Source organism: Babesia bigemina, scaffold Bbigscaff_57355 (genome assembly GCF_000981445.1).
Source record: "Babesia bigemina genome assembly Bbig001, scaffold Bbigscaff_57355".
Lineage (NCBI taxonomy): Eukaryota > Apicomplexa > Aconoidasida > Piroplasmida > Babesiidae > Babesia > Babesia bigemina.
Genome location: NW_012237013.1, coordinates 1 through 13,372, shown reverse-complemented (window position 1 = coordinate 13,372; position 13,372 = coordinate 1). Strand labels below are relative to the sequence as shown.

Below are 13,372 nucleotides of genomic sequence, written 5' to 3'. Positions count from 1 at the left end.
CTTAGCCTGGGTGCTAGCTTATCACTTCGCCTGTGTGCTAGCTTAGCACGTTGCCTGGTTGCTAGCTTACCACTCTGCCTGGTTGCTAGCTTACCACTTAGCCTGTGTGCTAGCTTATCACTTCGCCTGTGTGCTAGCTTAGCACGTTGCCTGGTTGCTAGCTTACCACTCTGCCTGGTTGCTAGCTTACCACTTAGCCTGTGTGCTAGCTTAGCACTTTGCCTGGTTGCTAGCTTAGCACTTTGCCTGGTTGCTAGCTTACCACTTTGCCTGGATGCTACCTTACCACGTTGCCTGGGTGCTAGCTCAGCACTTTGCCTGGGTGCTAGGTTAGCACTTTGCCTGAGTGCTAGGTTAGCACGTTGCATGGTCGTTCAGTCATCACCTAATTTCAACGCTATTTAGTTCACAGTTTGCCGCTAGAGTAATTCGAGACATTAGACTACGTTTGTCGGTTAGGTGAGTAGGTGATTCGCTAAGTGAGTTGCTGTGAATTACAAATGTGACGATGATCACGGTTGTAGATACGATATCTTGGCAAGCCTTCCGACTTGCGCTGCAGCCAACAGTGACTGCGCTGTTATCTTGTGCGATGACGGTATCCTCAGGTGTGACCTGATGTGGAGCACATCCAGTCTGCCAATCATCACGCAGATGAGGTAGAAGAGGGATAGTGACCAGAGTGCGACGTTGAGCCATATAAACGGCTGTCTGATGGCAAATATGAATTCATCAATTTTTCTAATAAGTTCGACAAGTATAGACTCCTTATTAAATACTTCTTTGAATGCCGCACAGAAATTTTGGCACGTGCGTTTTTTCTCGAGTCCATCCTTCCCGTTTAACTTGGCTCGCTGTAAAAACACGAACCCGTACTTTGACAAAGTCGGCAGTGCTTTTCTGCATTGGACTATAGATTTACAATCGCTATGATGTTCCTTTGGGGTTGGCGGTTTTCTATGCCTTGGACACTGCTTGACGCAGGATGTCGTTAAGCAGTTGGATCCCTTTGGACCGCAGTTAGAGTTGCACTCGTCATATAACTTTTTGAGCAGATCGTAGAAAGTTGTTGTCTGATAGACAATCCACGACAAATATTTATCGGCGTGTTTCGATGAGAACGTACCGTATATGAAATGACTAACGGGACACAAATACGGGCCGCATTCTATAGACTCCTTCGATGAGCAAACGAGACTACCGAGACTACCAGCAGAATGTCCCTTCCACACTGCCGAATGACTGCCAGAAAAAATGTAGTAAACCTTCAGCTCCTCATAAGTAGCGCCAAAGTTTGCATTGTTCACAGCGGTATCGAATGCTGCTTCCCTATGCTTGTTACTACCCACAGTCCAGCGATTGGTGAAATTGTAGTAGAAGGCGAACATATCACCGAGAGTCTGTGGCGGACGTTGCAGAAGACATACTAAGTCACTGCACAATTTGGTAAGTGGACTAATTTCTTTGCCGCAAAATTGGTGCAGGGCGTCTTTGATACGCTTACCGGTGCCATTAATGGACGCCAGATTTGTTAAATCGGCGAATCCCATCGGCGTTTGGCACGGCTTGCCAAAATGGTTTGGCGCATCACACTTCATCTTGCAGTCAGATTTGCCGTACGGGTGCGGCAGGAACCCTGGCAGGCCGTCTTCCAAGAAAGACTGTAGTGGCGATTTTAGTCCGCACTTGGGTGTTTGGTTGCACTTTTGGTCACATGTTTGGTTGTGCGTTTGCCCAGCGTTTTGGTTAGGGCATTGCATGGTGTTGCAGATCCAGTTTGACCCGCCGACGTCCCTGCCATAATGACAGTCAAGCCAGCCGCCCAGCTGGGTGGGATAGGTACACTGCTTATACAAGAACGACAGTTGATGGAATAGTCGAAGGCATATCTCAGTTAGCAAATCGAGACATTTAGATGAGTTACTAGGGTAGGACAATCTATCCGGGTTAGTGTTGAAGTCGCAGGCGTAGATGCCACCAGCGTGGCCGTGACCAAGCACGGCAGTGAGAACGTCGTACGAATAATGGCATACTTCGGTGAGCATCTCTCTCAGATTTACGGCTGTGATGTTTGCCGGGTGCGCCTCCAGCATATCTTCTTTCTCGTCCTTAACGGGGATGCTGTCACCCTGCACGTTGGAGTCTGGTTCCTCCTTCTTCTCGAACAGGTCACTGAAAGCGTTCAACGACAGATCGTCGTACACGGGGTGATACGTCAGACCACATAACCAGCGAAGCATGTCATATATGGAAGACGGGTGCCTACCAGCGGACGAAATGGGCAGGTGGGTGACACGGAAGTATTCATTGGCATGTTCGAAAAGGCACGTAATTATGTGTGCTACGCTGAAGCCATGTTGCTTCTCTTTTGGTTTACACGTTGCAAGGTATTCGTCGCCTCGTGCGTTTTGGATCACCGCATCGAGGTTGTTAAGTATATGCTCACCCTTCATTAGCGGAGAGCATTGCAACTCACCGTTGTTCGACTTTTCGTTGTCGGCAACCACGTAACCACATTTCTTCAAATAATCGCCGAGCGCGTTCTCTTTGCTGTTTGTAGAGGCATATATTTGGCGTCCCCTCCACACTGACTTCTCCGCACAATGCTTCTGCAGCCCGTTAAGATCGTCGCAATAGAATTTCAGAATCGTAAGAAAGACTTTGGCGCACCTCTTCCCGTATTCGGTGAGTGTTTTCTCCTCCATCACCAGCTCTTCGGCGTATACTATGCCAGAGTACTTATTCACGTACGCCTTGTCGAGCTCGGTGAGCAGTGCTGTATAGCCGTGTCTCAATGCATCGCAGATTAAAGTTGAGTCAGCAGCAAATATGTTAGCGGTTAATGACCTTAGTGATTTCGTAAGCTTATCACAATTATCTCTAAATTCGTTATTAAAGTGCTGCGAATTTGATAGCTTTTTCAGTAGAATGTATAGCGCTTCATCCGATGCTTTGACTTTCCAGAAGTCTGCTACTAGACCAGATTGCTGTTTCAGCGCATTGTAGAACGACGTGAAGGCAACATTTAATATTTCTGCTCCCTTACTGAGTGGAGACTTTTGAGTGAAGTCCTTGGGATCGATAGTCGTAATTCCTTCAATTTTCTTCACCAAACTCTCTTCGATTTTATGCATAAACCCCTTAAGTCCCGCATGTAGATCGTTATTTATAGGACCAACCAACATGTTCAACTCCCTGTGAACCTTGTCAGCGAACGCCGTCAGCGCTTCTTTGAGGGAAAGGACGTATTGTTGGTGGGCGTGGGTAGTGAGTGTGGACATTGCGGACGAAGCACAGGAATTCACGTGTTCAGTGAGTAGTCCGATGGTTTCTCGGCATCTTGTGGAAGCAATGGCGTCGAAGTTTCTCGCCTCGTCGATGGCTTTCGCGAAATCTTTGGTAAGAATATCACTGAGTTTGTCGTGGATTTTCTGTAGTGTATTATCATTTTTAGTACCCATACCAATGTCCTTCTGCAGCTGTACCAATTTATCCTTCACGACTTTACCAGTTGCAGAAAACGCATTTAGAAGGGCTTCGAGGTCGGATGTTATTTTCTTACCAAGGTTGTCCATCGACAGTTTCGTTCCTTGGACGGTGATGCCGGAGGCAGTGGTTTTAATCGCACTGATAGCCTCGGGGAGTTTGCCTTGTAGCTGGTTTGGGTCAGGATTGGTTAGGCTATCTCTCACGATTTGCTGCCTGTATTTTGTGAAAGTATCAGCAATTTCGGCAATTTTATTTTGGTCGCCTGAACCTGCCAAAATATCATGCCCGATGTGTTCGTCAAGCACATTTTGTTTGTTCTGCATAACGTCTCCCTTTACGAGATCAGCGTTAGTGGTGTTGAATGCTTCCATGAGCTTCGGTCCAAACTCATATTTGTCTTTACCTCGAGGAATTGCACCAGTTTGCTTAAATGTATCGTTAAACGTTGACTGCAGCGTTTCAATGGTTTGTTTTACGTTCTTCTCAAACTTGGTAATCAGCCACTGGAGGCCTTCAGCTTTATTAGAGACAGGGCCCACGGAACGTCCACTGCGGTCAGTGACCAGCTGGCTAAAATCCGAGAATCGCAACTCAACTGCCCCAACGGTATCCTTAAGTTCTTCTTCAATTTTGTTTTTAATATTCTGCATTACGTTTTGAACAACGTTTTGGGTGTGCCGGGTGACTGTTGTGGCAATATTGCCGAGAGTGCTGAAGAGTTTCTCTACTTCACCTGTATCTACGATCTGGTTTCTAGAAAGTTTCTGGATCACAGTGTCGAAAATTTCCGAATTCGAGAGATTAGTTTTCAATGTGAGTGGAGTTGCACCATATGTAGTAATGGATTCGTCGCCAATTAGAACTGTACCGATTTTGGGAATTCTGCCATTATCATTTAAAATCCCCTTTAGCGCTTCGAGTTGTGACGTGACTGCAGATTTAACCTTAGAATTATTGAGAGCGTTATGTATTTCAAATTTACTAACAGACCCTTTTATACCTGCGCCTATGTCATCCATCAGCGTCTTTACAGGTTCCATGATTTCATCATTCAACTTTCGTATATATTCTGTAAGCTTCTGAAACGGATTTTGTCTTCCACCTATGGCCTTCAATAAAGGGGCTTGCACTGTGCCTCCGTACGCTCTCTCAATCGTATCAAGCTCCGTGAGACTGCTGATTTTACTAAAATCTTCATACAACCCTTGAATAGTCGCTGCAGCAGCATGTGTAGTTTTTCTAAATTCTGTATCAAAACTCTGTGCGCTACTTACAATACGTGTGAGATGTCCACTGATTTTTTGTTCCATATTCCACAATCCTTCTCTCACATCCTTATCCAACTTCTCCCCTAATGCCATAACCGCCTCCTTTATCTTACCTTTCACGGTGTACAGATCCTTCTTAATCGCCTCGTCCGTTTGTATCACCTGCTTAAGCGCCGCAGTCACGTTATCATTTATTTGACTTACCATACCGGTGATGTAATTTTCAAGCGTTTTCTCAATGGCTTTCAATTCGGCCTCCGCCTTTACCTTGAGCTCATGCTGGTGTTGTTTTCCGACAGCTTTTTGTGCGATTGCTCCAGCCTCGCTGATGGAATGTTTTACACTCCCGTCCGCCTCCTTTATCCACGTCTCCAATTTGACAATGTAGCTGGCCATCGCACTCTTGACTTTCTCAAGGGCAGACAACATGAACTTGACGAGATTTCTCAGACCCTCAACAAGTTCATTAATTTTTAATTTAATTTGTTCTGTTACGGTGCATTTAATTTCTGTGAGTTTAGCATTAATCAAATTCGTTGTCGCTTCCAAATTCTTATGCTCCTTCCTCGACAGCTCTTCCAGCCTCTTAATCTCATGGTGCACTGCCTTCAAGGCGCTGTTCACCCTGACTTGCAACGTGGGATTTAGATACCTTATTGCAGTTTTCATCTCTGCTTTATCTACTTTATTATCTTTAAATTGAAAAGCTACGTTAAATTTATTAGTGAATGTTTTTATGTCATTGGCCAACATTTCGTTCACTTGCTTCTCCGCCGCCTGCACTTTCTCGGGATCTTCACCCTCATTTTCCTGCGGCAATATATTTTGTACCTTGTTCATAAATGCATCACCCACCTGATTTAACAACTCTTCAATGGGCTTCTTAACTTTCTCATTGGAGTCTCTCACTTCTGTGTTGTACTTCCCGATCTCATTAGTCAGACGGGGAAGGAGCGTAGTGAAACCATCGTGCCCTGAGCAAAGATGTTTGTTAATTTCATTACTTACCGAATTTAATGTATTTTTACCGACATTGTATGTCTGAGTGTTTTTCACCGCACCAAGCACACCACTCAAAAATCCCATCACCCCGTCACACAGCCTGTCCAGGTCAGAGTACACAATCCCAGAGCCGTCGTAGCCTTTAGTCTCAGAGTTGAAGCCGAGAAAAGTCTGAAGGCCAGAGCAAAGGTTATTAAGGATGTTAGTAGGGTTGTTATTTGAGGTATTTTTAGGGTTCTAAATTTTGTCAAATTTCTGGTCAAGCTCACTAGGCGGCACATGGTCAGGGCAGTGGCAAGAGGTGGAAGAAGGGAAGTGAAGGGGGACAAAGCACAAGTTATTAGGATGGTTTATAGAGGTCATAGCGGTATTATGGCGAGGTGATTCGAGGTATGTAGAGTGGATAAAGGAGCGATGTAGAGTGGATTAGGGAGCGATGTGGAGTGGTTAAGGGAGCGATGTAGAGTGGATAAAGGGGCGATGTAGAGTGGACAAAGGGGCGATGTAGAGTGGACAAAGGGGCGATGTAGAGTGGATAAAGGGGCGATGTAGAGTGGATAAAGGGGCGATGTAGAGTGGATAAAGGGCGATGTAGAGTGGGTAAAGGGGCGATGTAGAGTGGATAAGGGAGCGATGTAGGGTGGACTAAGGAGCGATGTGGAGTGGATTAAGGGGCGATGTAGAGTGGATAAGGGAGCGATGTAGAGTGGGTTAGGGAGCGATGTAGAGTGGGTTAGGGAGCGATGTAGAGTGGATAAAGGGGCGATGTAGAGTGGGTTAGGGAGCGATGTGGAGTGGGTTAAGGGGCGATGTAGAGTGGGTTAGGGAGCGATGTAGAGTGGGTTAAGGAGCGATGTAGAGTGGGTTAAGGAGCGATGTAGAGTGGATAAAGGGGCGATGTAGAGTGGGTTAAGGGGCGATGTAGAGTGGATAAAGGGGCGATGTGGAGTGGGTTAAGGGGCGATGTAGAGTGGATTAAGGGGCGATGTAGAGTGGATTAAGGGGCGATGTAGAGTGGGTTAGGGAGCGATGTAGAGTGGATAAAGGGGCGATGTGGAGTGGTCAAAGGGGCGATGTGGAGTGGGTAAAGGGGCGATGTAGAGTGGATAATAATCACCACTTTGGTAACCATGTCATCGCTGCCGTAACCATGTCATCGCTGCCGTGACCATGTCATCGCTGCCGTGACCATGACATCGCTGCCGTGACCGTGTCATCGCTGCCGTGACCTAGTCATCGCTGCCGTGACCATTAACTTGGTCATGGCATTGGTCAGCACTTAGGTCATGGCATTGGTCACCACTTTGGTCAGCACATTGGTCGTGGCATTGGTCAGCACATTGGTCATCACATTGGTCATGGCATTGGTCAGCACCTTGTTCAGCACTTTAGTTAACAATTACACAATCACATACAACGATTAATGAGTGATACAACAGATTAAAGCACAATTTATAAGTTAGGTGAGTAGGTGATGCTAGGTGAGTGTGGATAGTAAACACGTGAGTACGATTACGGCTGCAGGTAAAACACCCTGTTATGCTTGTTAACACGTGCGGCGGCAAGTAGCGATTGAGCAGCGATGCGATGACTCGAGGGAGTATGCAAATGCGATTTGATGTGGAGGAGATCGAGGCGGATGACCATGATGTGGAGGAGGTAGAGGAGAGAGAGGAGCCAGAGGGCGACATTCAGCCAGATGAAGGGGAGTCTAATATGAAATACAAATTTATCGATTATATCAAACAGGTGCGTGAAGTGTGCTGATTTGAGAACTCTTTGAAGCTGTTCACAGAACACATCGCACGTTTTTGCGTTCATCAAGTTTTTGGCTTTTCCAAATGTGAACCCATATTTATGGAACGTTGAGACGACACTGCCACATTGCACAAGTGAAGCGCATTTACAGGCTCCTCTCTCACCATGTTTGCCGGTAAGGCAATTGCATGAGGCACAGCCATAACGTTTGCAGCTTATCTTTTGGAATTCAGACAGCAACTCTTGGAGCAGATTCCAAAAATTCCATGCGGTGTACGTAATCCACGACAAATACAATGCCGAGTGCTTTTGAGGATATGTGTTATAGGCATGGAAATACAGCGGTTGCAGGTACGGGGAGCAAGCAGGTGAATTCTTGCACAAAGCCGATAATGTCGTCAAACTTGCCAGGTCAGAGTGGCAGCTGGTATTTGTGTTAGCGGCGTCCTTAGTTCCAGTGATGCTTGTTGCAGTATTACTGGCGACGGTGTTCTCGGTACCTTTACCCGCAGTATTCTTTGGGAGGGGGTGTCTGTGCTCATCATCGGAATGATACAATTTTGTGATAGCGTTAGTAAGATTCGCGTTGCTAAAATTCTTATGAAACCATGTTGGCAATGGAAAGGCAGCATCTATAGTGTTGTCTGTCATGTTCGCCAACAAACTGTCATTGTTGATGTACCCCGATTTGTGCTTCTTCAAGCTATCAGCCGATCGCCATGTCCTGAACAACTGACAGAAGAACGTGAACATATCGCCCAGAGATTTAGGCGGATGTGGATACAAGCAATAAATGTCACGTAAGAGAGCAGTTAGGGGGCTAGAACCGTCCTTGCATAATTTTTCAAGTGCAGCGAAAATGTCTTTGCCAGTGCCTCCTTTGGACGCCGCGTGAGTCAAGTCCCAGAATCCCATTGGGGTAACACACTGCTGTCCAGGAGATGTCTTCGGGCACGTATTGCATTCCGATTTGCAGCCGACGCTGGTCAATCTATGTGGTAAGCAGCCCGGTAACTGGTCCATTAGATGGCACTGTAGCGGCGATGTTGGTTGGCACGTTGATCGGCACATTGGTTGGCCATTTGGTTGGCACGTTGCTTCGCTTGTTGATTCGCCGCTTTTGTGGTTGCTACATTGCCAGCTTGCCGATGGGACCTGTTGGCCATAAGAGCAGTCGGCCCAGCCGTTGCCGTCCGCTAAAGTGTATCTACACCGTGCACGTAAAAAGTACAGCGAGCATAGCAGACGTCGACAAATGTCAGCCAACATATCGAACAAACTGCCAACGCTATCGGGGTAGTGGAAACCACGCGAGTTGTCCATGAAGTTACAGGCGTAGGGATAGTCAGCCTGGTCGAAACCGCAGCCGTGGCCCTGGATTTCGAGAAGCAGCGTATACGCTAACGAACAAGTACGGGTAAGATTTTGCGGCAGTCCATATGACAGGATTCTGTTCATTACTTCGTCATTTCTATTCGGCATCTGCTGTGTTTTCTCGTCTTTCTCATTATGCAGCGATGAGCAATGGGCTTCAACCTTATCGTAAACAGCTGTGAAACGTAGGCCGCACAGCCATATCAGCATGTCTCTAACGGAGCATGGATACTTAGGAGAGCCATTGTGCTTCATATGACAGACGTTGTAGTAGCGTTGAATATTTGTCATGAGTCTATCCGTCACGGTTGTCTCACCGTTTTTGTACGTATCCCTGTAAATGTTTTTACCAGCTCCTATGAGTAAGCTATTAATATTGTTCACCCCTTTTTTCTTGTTTAACTCCCCGTTCATCATCACGTCTTCAGCGCACAACGTGTAACCCCGTTCACTGAACCATCTACCCAGATTATTACCAGATGCAATTTTCATAGTAGACTGCGGGTTTGCTTTGCAATCTATTCTCAACCTATCGAGGTCATTGTGCAACGTTTCAATTATTGTTACCATTATACTGGCGACCTTCTTCCCGTATTTCGTTAATTTCTTATCATCATCGGTATCTACGGCCACCGGCACAGGTTTCTTGACGTCAACATTCTCCTTCCTTTCAAGCAACGCACGCTGCAACTTATCACCAGAATACCTACTTACGTACGCCCTATCCAGCTGCTCATACAGATCTTTTAGCCCTTTCTTGATTACGTCCAGCAGCTTAGGGTTGGGCGTCCCGGCGAAGTGAGATGGCATGAATTTGTTAAGTGCAACAATGAATGATTGTAGATCGTCCACGAATACCTTATTGAAGTGTTTTGATGTTTCCAGATTTTTTAGCAAAATGTCAATCGCACCTTGCACGTTACTTAGCAATTTGGTTACCTCTTTGGTTGAGGCGGAGGATGGCGCCGTACATGTAGTCTTGACCTGCTGCGTGATGTACGTGAAGATTAGTGTTAAATATGCGTTGAACGTCTCAGATAACCTTTCAAACCGCTCACTATCTCTGACGCTGTCAAGTTGTAATTTCTTGATGTGACTTCCTTTCTCTTTGTACATGTCGAGTAGCAGCCCTTTGAGACCGCTTTTTTTATCTTCATCTACGATGGTCTGTATCGCATCTTTTTGTGCGTCCACTAACTCCTTCAACGCTTTCAAGTTTGCCTTATGCCCTTCAGCGAACATCTTTTTCACCGCAGAGTAGAGAGCATTGAAGGCTGTTTGCGCAACTTGGGTGAGCCCTTCCTTCACTTTGGTAATCTGCGCTTTCATTTCACGCCGTGTTTGATTTACAGCCAATTTGCATGCTTGGAGGTCTTGTAATAACTCCTTATCGAAGGCTTGTATGTCTCTATCAATTTTCTCGATTGACTTTCTCAAACTGGCAACGTTATATTTTACGGACGTCACCTGCTTTTTAATCGTAATAGCAGCGTGGTTTTTTAGACCTCCCGCAGCCTCTTGCAGTTCTGCGATTTCACGCTGCAGTTCCGTGATCTGAGTTTGAATAGAACCCATCCCCAATCTTCCAGTTGCATCTTTGCTTAGCCTATTAATATGCCGTTTAATATTGCCATCCATATCGCTTAATTGCGAAGTGATGTACCTTTTCAAGTCGGTATTCAGGAGTCCGATACCCTCATGAACCGCTTCTTTAAGGAGTTCGTTGATGGGAGTTTTGAAGTCAACACCTGCAGCCTTACTGCCGACTCCTTCGTTGATGATGGTACCAAGCTGCCCTGGTAACAAGTGATCGGAGATTAGCTCTCTCTCTATTCTACCTCCGAGGTTTTTAACTCTGTTTATCGCCGCAGTCAAATTGTCGCCTAGTTTGTATCCGAGGGCAAACGTTTCCAGTTCCTTAGCTAACTGAATGGCGGTTGAGTTTAGTGCTTCTAAAATACTTTTGACGGCGCGTCTGAGAAAATAATTTCCGTACTTCTTATCTGTACTTCCTGCTTGCACCACTACACCTTCAATAGCCGCGACAATAGTGGAGACCACCGTATTGGGTCCATCAGTATGTGTAATTTCCTGCTTCGTGATCTTTCTTTCCAAATCATTCACAAACAATGTGATACTTTTGTGAATGGATTCAATATTGCCTTGCACGTTGCTTTCACCAGGCTTGACAGTGGCGCCATTCATTCGGATGCTAAGCTTATTTTGTAAGGCGTTCCTAACTGCCTCTGCGATTTCACCAGCTTTTCCTGGTCTAATTACACTGTTACTCGTATCTATAATATCCGGTTTAAATTGGACACTATTTTTCTTATTCTCCTTCAAGTACTCTCCAAACCATCCCTTGACTCCAGATGCACTCTCCAAAATACTTTGGATCCATCCTTTCACATTTTCACTAAAATTTACGAATCTCTCCGCATACTTATTAACACCGTCAACAATTTTATCTAGGTCTCCAGGTTCTCCTTCAATTGCATTCCGTTTGGTTATAAGATCACACATCATATCTAAGTTATTCTTGACCTTTTTTCCCAACTCGGTATTAACATATTCCTCTATTGCTTTCTTAATTTGTCGCTTAAGGTGAACTATCTTATTATCCGAATCTGTCTTAATTTTGGTAAAACCGCTGTCGACCTGCTTCTCAATCTCTCCGTGAACAGTTTGTAGTTCCGACAACTTAATCTGAAGCACATCTAACTGCTTAGCAACCTCAGCGTGAACTTCTTGTAACCCACCAGCAATATCCTTCGTATCAAGGTGATTAACCCGCATATGAATGTCTTTCACGCTCCCAACAATATGCTCCACATACTGACTCTCCAAACTTACGGCCGCTTCTTCAGCTATTTTTACGACCTCAACTAATGATTTAACAGATTCCAACAAAATCTTCAATTTACCGGCTTCCATTGCTTCAATGGCTTCAATTTTACTATCAATTTCATTTAATTTGTTACCTAGTGTGATTCCAACTTCTTCACACTTCACCTCTATTTCTCGCTTCATCAGTTCCGCCTGGTTTTTTATTTGATAATCTACCACCTTACCCTGTTCAGAGAATTGCGGATTTTCCGCCGACTTCTCCAACAAATCCACAGCACTCTGTATCTTGCCAACTGGCGTCGCCAATTTGTCTCTCAATGCTTTGTCAACATCGTTAATTGATTTTCCTTTTCCAGTGAGACTGCCAACGACTAACATGGTGTCCCTCATCAACTCACCAAATTTATTGTTCATCGCAGCTAAACCATCATCTTTAAAATTTTCTATAATCATTGTATTTTCGTGTGTTTTATGAAATATTAAATTTATTTTATCGATAACATTTTTCGTTTTTTCATCTAATTTCTCTCCATACCCCTCCAACCACCTCTTCACCGCGTCGACAGACGCCGCAAGCCCAGCACGCCCGGAGCCAATATTTTTAGTTAAGGTGTCTAGTACTTTTTGAAGCTTTTTCTCAGGATCAGTGATGTTTTTATCATAAGTTGTCACTTCATTTTCGTCCTTCACCGCACCAAGCACTCCACTCAAAAACGCCATCACCCCGTCACACAGCCTGTCAAGGTCAGAGTACACAATCCCAGTGCCGTCGTAGCCTTTAGATTCAGAGTTGAAGCCGAGGAATTTCTCGAGGCCGGTGCAGAGGTTAGTAAGTAAATCACGTGGATTATTTTGATTAGTTTCATTTGCTTTTTTAAGGCTCTTAAGTTTCTCTATCTGCTGAGTGATGCTCTGACAATTCGAAGGATCTTGACAATCATGAGAATTTGGAAGATTACTGAAGTTTTTACACTTTTTTTGTTGTTCAGTAAGGATATCTAAAGCATTATCAACGGCTTTCTTAACACTCTCACTTTGACCAATGAAACTCCCAAGCTGTCCAGCAAGCTGACCAAGGCTAACAAGCTTGGAGTCAATGTCCTTCAAGGCTTTCTTAGTAGCATCATCATAACGACGGGTGTGGGAAGTAACAACCAGTTATGGTCATAATTAATGGAGGTCATAGCGGTATTATGGCGGGGTAATTCGAGCGATGTAGAGTGGATAAAGGAGCGATGTAGAGTGGGTTAGGGAGCGATGTAGAGTGGGTTAGAGAGCGATGTAGAGTGGGTTAAGGGGCGATGTGGAGTGGATAAAGGGGCGATGTAGAGTGGATAAGGGAGCGATGTGGAGTGGGTTAGGGAGCGATGTAGAGTGGATAAGGGGCGATGTAGAGTGGATTAGGGAGCGATGTAGAGTGGATTAGGGAGCGATGTAGAGTGGGTAAAGGAGCGATGTAGAGTGGGTTAGGGAGCGATGTAGAGTGGATAGAGGAGCGATGTAGAGTGGATTAGGGAGCGATGTAGAGTGGGTAAAGGGGCGATGTAGAGTGGATAGAGGAGCGATGTAGAGTGGGTAAAGCGGCGATGTGGAGTGGGTTAAGGAGCGATGTAGAGTGGGTTAAGGAGCGATGT

At 45.4% G+C, this 13,372-nt stretch overlaps 2 protein-coding genes across 2 annotated transcripts; both read right to left on the bottom strand.

Annotated features, from left to right (window-relative positions):
- Positions 1 to 512: 512 nt before the first annotated feature.
- Positions 513 to 5,843, bottom strand: BBBOND_0001180 (hypothetical protein, conserved; the record flags this gene model as incomplete). Its single annotated transcript, XM_012914961.1, has 1 exon — positions 513 to 5,843. The coding sequence occupies one exon, from the start codon at positions 5,841 to 5,843 to the stop codon at positions 513 to 515; it is 5,331 nt and encodes a 1,776-aa protein (XP_012770415.1).
- Positions 5,844 to 7,271: 1,428 nt separating this feature from the next.
- On the bottom strand, positions 7,272 to 12,458 carry BBBOND_0001170 (hypothetical protein, conserved; the record flags this gene model as incomplete). Its single annotated transcript, XM_012914960.1, has 1 exon — positions 7,272 to 12,458. The coding sequence occupies one exon, from the start codon at positions 12,456 to 12,458 to the stop codon at positions 7,272 to 7,274; it is 5,187 nt and encodes a 1,728-aa protein (XP_012770414.1).
- Between the last annotated feature and the right edge of the window lie 914 nt (positions 12,459 to 13,372).